This window comes from Dermacentor silvarum, unplaced genomic scaffold (genome assembly GCF_013339745.2).
Source record: "Dermacentor silvarum isolate Dsil-2018 unplaced genomic scaffold, BIME_Dsil_1.4 Seq456, whole genome shotgun sequence".
Taxonomy (NCBI): domain Eukaryota; kingdom Metazoa; phylum Arthropoda; class Arachnida; order Ixodida; family Ixodidae; genus Dermacentor; species Dermacentor silvarum.
In genome coordinates this window covers 26,990-35,182 of record NW_023606262.1, presented here as the reverse complement: position 1 = coordinate 35,182, position 8,193 = coordinate 26,990, and the positions used below count along the sequence as shown (strand labels likewise).

The 8,193-nt window shown below is 45.2% G+C and overlaps 1 protein-coding gene across 1 annotated transcript in view; it reads left to right on the top strand.

Moving 5' to 3' along the window:
• Positions 1-700: 700 nt before the first annotated feature.
• The window catches only part of LOC125941844 (homeobox protein lin-39-like), a gene marked incomplete at its 3' end in the record, with an annotated part of 31,754 nt that continues 24,261 nt past the window's right edge, over positions 701-8,193 (top strand). Inside the window, exons 1-2 of the mRNA XM_049659700.1 lie at positions 701-867; positions 6,069-6,233. Of these exons, the coding sequence (XP_049515657.1) occupies positions 6,147-6,233 (87 nt within the window). The remainder of the gene's footprint in view (positions 868-6,068; positions 6,234-8,193) is intronic.

Genomic DNA, 8,193 nt, shown 5'->3' with positions numbered 1-8,193 from the left:
AATACGATTACTGTAACGCGATTATAAGGCCGGAGAAAAGAGGATACACAAGGACACGCAAGGCGCTAACTTCCAGCAATGTTTTACTATCGAAAACCAGGTTGTGCTTACATACTCAGGCATCATCAGTCACAGCCATGGGAACATGTTCAACATTCAAAGCGAATGTTTGATCTAGCTGTGACTCGTGATGGCTGAGTCTCTAAGTACAACCTCGTTTTCGATAGTAAAACATTGTTGGAACTTGCGCCCGTTTGTGTCCTCGTGTATCTTCTTTTCTCCTGCATTATAATCGCGCTACGGTAAACCTATTCAAGATGCGTTCCACAGGTTCACATTGCAACCCTCGTGAACTTCATAAATGTTAACTCAAAATTATGACATTAATTTATGAACGCTCCTATCGCCCGCCTAAACCAAGAACCCTGTAACGGTGGGTTCTTGAGCATTCTCCGCTATAGTGGAAGAGCGCAAGAACTTGAGAAAAAGTAATTTTTTTTTTAATTTTAGCGGGCAGAGTGTTGGTCTCAATACTTTATCATGCTGTATGCGTCAGTCGAGGAAGCAGTGCATCACTATTTGTTTCCACAGGGCGCAAAGAAAGGTCGCGCAGTCAAACAAACAAAACTTGAAGAAAGCAACATAAACAGATCCCGGAACGGCTGCAGATGTTCACGGGCTCGCAAGACGGATAGTTCCGCAACCGATGACGGACCCTGCATGCGTGGGTGAGAGCGTCGTGGCGCGCAGCTGCATGCAGACCGCGCCACAGTGGTCGCCTCGCGTTCAACCCCGGACCACCGCTCTTGGACCGCTGGCCTGGCCCACCGCCGTAGCTGCTGCGGATTCCTTCAAGAAAGGAGCGTCGTAAGTTACAATATTTGCAATCTATAGCTTGTTTGGTTGCAACATTGGTCGTTGAAAGACGTTGTTTTTAGTTGCTTGATTTGGCCAAATAGTTTTTTACGCGCCAAACTCCCAGCTTCGCTTTATGCTATAGGCTCGCGATATGAGGAGGACTCCGGGTTAATTTTACCACCTGTGATCTCTTGCGTGCGAAGACAGTCGGTACGTGAGCGCTTTTGCGTACTACCTTTCTTGGTGGCTAACCGTCACATCCGTGAATTGAACCCGCGACCTCTGAGAGCCACTGAGTGACCACGGCGAACGATGCATGCTTTGAGGAAAGGGACTGGCACGAGATAAAGGTGTTCCGTACAGCAAATGGAAAGATTTCTCTCAAACTTTGCGGTAAGCAGTTTCGTGAAAAAAATTGTCCCTATATGTATGTGCCTGCGAATACCCGTCCCTAGCGCAAGATATGTAGCGGTGCCTAATTTGAATGCTGGCCTTTACAACGTGCTGTCTTCCTAAAAAGAGACGCGCATTTACACTTTACAACTTTACAAGCGCAATCTCAATCTGAATTTTAACTGTGTAAGGCACTGCTTGTATAGTATTCGCGTTCTGCACAAATATGTTTTGCTATAACTCTTCTAGTCACGAATTCAGGAATAATTACCGAGTCTTATGCCTTTAAACTTTATATATTTCGTTGGAAGCATGACACCCCCTTTCAACAAACTTTAGTACCTGCAGAGCCAGTTGAGTACCTGCAGAGCCAGTTGCAGCGATTAGAAAATTTATTCTAATACCGATGTTCATCTCTTAAAGATGACGCATTACATAATTGAAACAACTGAAATATTTGTCACAAGTATATGCGCTGGTTAATTAATCATACCTTCCAATGCAAGAATCAAGACTGTGTAACCACATTGGTGCAGAAAAACACGTCGGACATCTGGTCAAAAGAGGTAGTGGACCTCTTAAACTGCGACTGCTTTTCATTACTCTCAGCGTGAAGGCAATTTGTGGTGATATTTATATTAGCGGATGGTTACGTTTACGTGCATATAAGTTTAATGTATATAAGTTTAATCGTGTCTGTAATGGATATGTTCAAAGAAAGTTACGTCTGTATAGTGAACACGGTTAATGAGAAGAATGAATATTCCTTGAGAAAAAAAAGTTTTAAAACATGCTGACGAGGATGGCTTTGAGACTTTATTGTAGGCGCGAAGCAATAGCAGGGAAAAGGAGCCCAAGTGACAGAATTGCGCGGAATAACGTTGCTATGATGATTTTCACAACACTTTGACTTTAGCCAAAAGGACAAAAAGCGATATTATTAGGACTTTTTAGTGCGCCATTAGAGGAGAAGTCACGGATATATCCGCCGTGGTGGCTTAGTGGTTTTGGCGTTGCACTGCTAAGCTCGAGGGCGCGGAATCAAATCACGGCCGCGGCTGCCGCATTTCGATGGGGGCGAAATGCAAGAACTCCTGTGTACCGCGCATTGGGTGCACATTAAAGAACACCAGAAAGAAAGAGAGAGAAAGAAATGAAGAAAGAGAGAACGAGAGGAAGAAAGAAACAGAGAGAGGGAAACATAGAGAGAGAAAGAGAGAAAGAGACAGAAAAGAAGAAAGAAAGAGAGAGAGAAAGACAGAAAGAGAGGGATAAACATAGAAAGAAAATCATCATGAAGGTCAGATATTGACCCTTTTCGCGGCGATCCCGTGAGCGCTGTCATGTCTGATCACGTGGTATCGCGTCCATTGCTTGCCTCAACTGCCTCCGTTGCCTCGTGTTTACAATGGATGTGTATGACGCTGGTGCGGCTTAGTAAACCTCTGTTTCGGGAGATATCGTAGACAGTGATTGGGTGGACGACACTAAGCTTTGGCCGCAATTTCAGAGAAGCTGCACAAGCGCTTTCGGAGCTGATTAAGCTATGTCCAAATGGCGCGAGCAGCGTATGTGGTGCTTGCTCTAAAAGCGGGGATAAATATGTATTCGAAGCTATCCAAACTTTCCGCTCATGAATTGAATCAGGATTATGGTGTTGTGGTCTTCGTTCTTTATCTGGGGCAAATATTTCGAAGCAGTGGCTTGTCACGTTTTCAATCAGTAAGGTTCCTCGGTGCGGTCACTATCTGATCATTTTCTGCCTAATCGCTCGTGGGTGTGCGCAGTTCCATTAGATTTTTTTTTGCTGCTCACAAGGCTTGAAACGTAGCTGTTCTGCACATTGTCATACCTCGTAGCAAATGCGTAATATCACTAGTAACTCGCTTACTCTTTTGGACCGTCACGATCGAAACATTCAGCTTCGACCATCCGTGCGCTATCGGTGTAGTACGTTCACTTATTGTGCGTATATAGTGCGCATGTATTCAAGCGTGCGCCAATTCACTTATTCTTGACACGTTGGCGAAAGAGTGGGCGTAAATTTTCACGCTGGTTGGGGTAGATGTGTGTAGATACTGTGCGCGAAACCTGCCATGACAGGAAACGGTGCTACTCCCGTTATCGATGTTTAAGGAGCGTTACTCACTCTTGCTGATGTGCAGGGGCTGAATTCCTTTCTTTGAAGGTTAGCAATACAACGCTGGCGGATGAGCAAATTTGTGTATCCTCGAGGAGAGCCGTACATCTCGAAGTGCCGGAAATCTGTACGGACAGTTGCAGCAGCGGTCCGCGAACTTGGCCCCACGTATTCATTACATTCCTTAATATGTGAGTCACTATTTTTGCCGCCAACTACTGCACACGTCTTCAATCAACATGATTCAATTCAGCGTGATCGCAGCACAGTGCGTTAGCGAAAACTCAGTTGCATTTCCGATAGCTGATCGCACAGAAGCAAGGTAGAAGCGCTAATTGTTTCGTATTCGTGCGCGGTCGCTGAGGAGACGTATGGCGCACCGCCGTAAGCGCCATCTAGTTTCTCTAGAACAAACTGCTCCACGAAAAGGGTCAATACACACGGCAAGCTTCGCTTACCCCCATTTTCTCGACAGGGGAAGGGCTGGGGATTTTTTTTAATACATATGTATTTTACTCATATACACAACTGATTTTGGGTCCCTTTACAGACGTGTTACATTTACACTCCACTTACCATTGTCCAGAGAGAGAAAAAATAAGGTAAAGGAAAGACTGGGAGGTTAACCAGAAATTATCTCCGGTTGGCTACCCTGCACCGGGGGAGGGGTAAATGGATGCGACAGGAGAGAGAAAAAAAATAAGTAAAAAAAGAAAGAAAAGAACATCACACATTGTGTCTTGCCGCTTATTGGCCTTTGCGTCAAGAAAACCCATGAATCAAACCATCATCCTGACTTTCTTCATGCTCATTAGACAGAGTTCTTTTCCAACGCAGCTTTTTAACGGGAGTTACTCAATGGTCTTCGTGCAATAGTGAAGGCTGGCTTGGAGGCGGTGGGGTCGATATCAAATGTATATGCAACGAAAGATGTCTCGATGTCTCGAAGTATCGAATTTGATTTGAAACGTAATGATCAAGAATTATAAAGTAAATGTTACCTCACATTTATCTCACTAGAATTGAAAACAACTTCACTGTTTGTTTTTTTCATTCCAAGTTCATAATTTTCGTTTCGCGCGTAGCTTTTTGCCGGCTCCACATTGGAAGTGAGCTAAGAGTTTGCACGGCTGCGGTGGTGAAAGCTGACGCTATGAAGCTGTCACACATCCTTCGTGGAGGCCGTCATTACGAGTTAACCTTATAAAGTCTCTGTGGGTGAATATAAAGTAAAATATACATTGAGTACATCTCACTACAGTATACAACGTCTCTGCGATGTGTTTTAGCATGTAATCCGTAACTGTTGCTTCTCACGTGACATTTTACCAAGTCCAAGTTGGAAGCCAGCTAGCAGCAGTATTTATGATTGTTGCGGTGAAAGCTAATGGCGTTGTCTAGCAACGCCACCAGTGTGGGTGCCTCGAAGCGGCCATGCAGGGCATCTGTGAGAAGGTGCAGGCGACTTCAGCGATGAATGTTCATAAGAACTACCGACAAATAGACGCTTATACACTTCCGAAGAGTGTGCACGAGAAGTTGCTTATAAAGGTTGGCTGTCATTTACGTGCCAGTTGCAGAGATGAGAACACATTTGCGAAGAATCTTTCTTTTAGGATATAGAACAGAGCTGTCATTGCAGTCAGCAGTGCTAGATTTGCCGGCACAGATTGACCAAACCACTTTTTGTTGCGTCAGTCAATGCTACGTGTTTTAAGAGTTCCATTGCAACGCCCGTCATCATAAAGGCCGTCGATAATAAATTAAGCCTCCACACGGCAAAAAACTGTTACCTACAAATGTCGCCTCTCATTTCCTGTGAACGCAGACTTCGTCGTTGTACAAGTACGCAGAAGAAAGAAATAGTATTAAAAAAATGTGGACCTCAGTCGAGAACTAAAAAGAGCTAACGCAAGTCGAAAACGAAAGCTGCTATTGCTTATGTATAATAAGGGTACTGTTGTATGCTGGTGGTCGCTTCAGTCTCGACCTTTCTTTTTCAGCTCATAAAAATGTCATGAGAAAAACATGTTTTCTTTGTGAGACATCTTTTGAACTTTATGCCGTTTGCAAAGCACCTGTCAAGTGCGGATTACCTTTGACACGTAGCCATAATTGGATGAGCCAAACCCGACATTGTGCAAGAGTGCGCCTTACTGGACAAGCAAATGCGCCGTACAACAACGCTTTGTCTCCTTTAGCTGGGTATTGCCTAAATCGAATATAAACATTGCTATTACAACAGTTGCACACAAAACACAGTCAACACGCATATGAAATATTCGAAGGCTGAGAATTGAAAGGACAAGGAGGCGCATGTGTAACACAAGTGACCAATTTTGTGCGAGGAAAGAACGGGTTTTGAGACTAGATTTAATGTTCATTGCGTTCTAAAGGTTCTATTCGCCTTGTTTTCTTTGCGGCTGTGATTATATTTTCGGAATTCGCTCTTAAATTTGTGTGAACTTCAGTAAGTACTCTCCGTGTCCGGCAGCTCTACCGCCTGCCTCGCTCTATTCTTGCTATTCGCAGTGCAATCCTCTATCTGCGCGGCTACACCTAAGATGTTCAGACACGCTCGCCTTGCAGTCAATGGAACTGTTGCCGACAGGAAAGTGTTATGAATCGGGAGCTACATTTGCACTTTTATAACACGAATGATTGGCCTTGATTTCAGCTCAATTACAGCCTCCACCCCGAATCACTGGCTCCTGCTCTTTCGGGACCGGTTGCGGTGAGCAATAACGGGGCCTTCATGGAATTGCCGTACACTGAACATTTCCCGCACCCCTGCTCACCCGAATGGACGGACCTGTGCTGGCACTCGACACAGGAACACAAGGTAGGATGTTTCCGTAACTGCCAGTATTCGTGGCCCGTGTCTCACTGAAGAGATACATTCTGGAAAAAAAGTTTACACTCGTTGGGACATATCAAGTCACCGAACGATATTCGACATGCAGATAGTGATTCGGGCGAGTTGGTCTACGTTCATGGCGTGAATGCAGCGTAAAGCACACAAGTGCGGGAAGATACGTGCGCGGTCTGCAGAAAGAGGTAACAACACAGCCGTTATAAACACAGAAGGTGCGAGGGTTATCGAACACGGTGTCACATGTGCATGACAATGTGGCATATGCAAGAACGAGCAGCGGTATTTTAACATTACATCGATGGCGAAACAATACCTGTGCGAAAGGTAGAAGGTTAAGGAGTATACACACGTTCAGAAGAACAAATTCTTTTCATGTAAGGTCACCGAGGGCTGATTTACGCAACTGTCGCCGTATATTTTTATACAGAAAGCCTTGTCCCGAACGTGATGCCGATTTAGTATAGCTGTTTTTCGAAAACGTGTATTACGCCCATAGCCGCGACGTTGGAAGACTAGGCATTCTTCCACTAGTTAAACCATCTTTATGCTCTCCCAAGCTTTCGTTGAACAGCGCCCCATTCGGCCGATGTAAGTACTGCAGCTGGTGAACGGGGTGCGATACACGGCAGGAATGTAAAACGACTGGAATCATGCCGCCTTGTTCTGCGGCACAGTAGATTAAGAAACCAACAAGAATAGCCGATATTTTAGTTTAGTCGACTCTCGTTTTCGACCTCGGTTAATTCGACTACTGACTTAATTTTATAGTGATAGCAATTATTTATTTACTCAAGGTCCTCACAGGCTCCGAAGTGGAGCATTGCGTGAGGGGGTTACAAAAGATTAAACAATGAAAAGGAGCAAAAATCTTGTTATACGTGAATTCACCAAAAAGGAACTTATACAACAGTTAGCGATAAAGGTCATTTCCAGTTTATACAATGCAGGCTGGAGTAAGAAATTTGTAAATATACAGGTAATTCAATTTAAGACACGTTCACATGACATATTCGCAAAATCTATTCGAAATCAACATTTGAAGAGATAGGGACACAAAAGTTGGCGGGTGGTTTTTGCGTCGGAACAAAAGTTGAACTGTTGAAAATGATGAATACAACAAACTGCTTTGAAAAAAAGAACGAGAAACATCTTTTTTTTTTTGCGATTTCACGTTGCACCTTGCCTCCAAGCGGCCGAAGCTGAAATTTGACGCCAAAACACCCACCCGCGCGTGTGGCCAAGGTCGGCCACAGCCGTCGCAGTGTTTCCGGGCGTGTCGGCCCTTTCAGCGTTTGTTTAACCCCTTTCGGCGATCTTCGCTCGTGGTCCGTCCGAAACAATTTCCCCGTCGGCGCTCCACGCAGGTGGTGCGTCTTACATGCGCCTTCCCGCGGTCGTCGTTCGGTATTGACGCGTTCGTCGCGGCGGAAGGAAATGCCTAGACATCGCTGTTATAACAGCATCGTCGGTCGTGACACGCCGTCGCACACGTTTCCCAGAGACGAGAAGGTGCGTAAAATTTGGATACCTGCCTGTCAGCCATCACGCCCAGCCTGGAGACCTCTAAAAAATGACTTCATTTGTGTGGACCACTTCGCCGACAATGATTATGTGACCTGCCCGGCTGTGCTGAAAAGCCTCGGCATGCCGCTCAAAAGGCAACGCCTAAAGCCTGACGCTGTGCCATCGGTCTTCTCACGAAAACCATCGGTCTTCTCACGAAAATGATCAGCGATGCGTTTGAAAAGATAAGGTGAAAATATGTCGGTACAGTTTTCGTTCACTTGCAGCTTTCCTGAGCAGTGTGAGCGCGAGGCTGGGGCGAGATGCCCGATGCTGGGCACGAAGGCCGTAGTGTCTTTAAAAATGTTGGCAAAGCATAGTAAAGCAATACAAGGCTAGTGAGCGCGAGTGCGACTCACAAGAT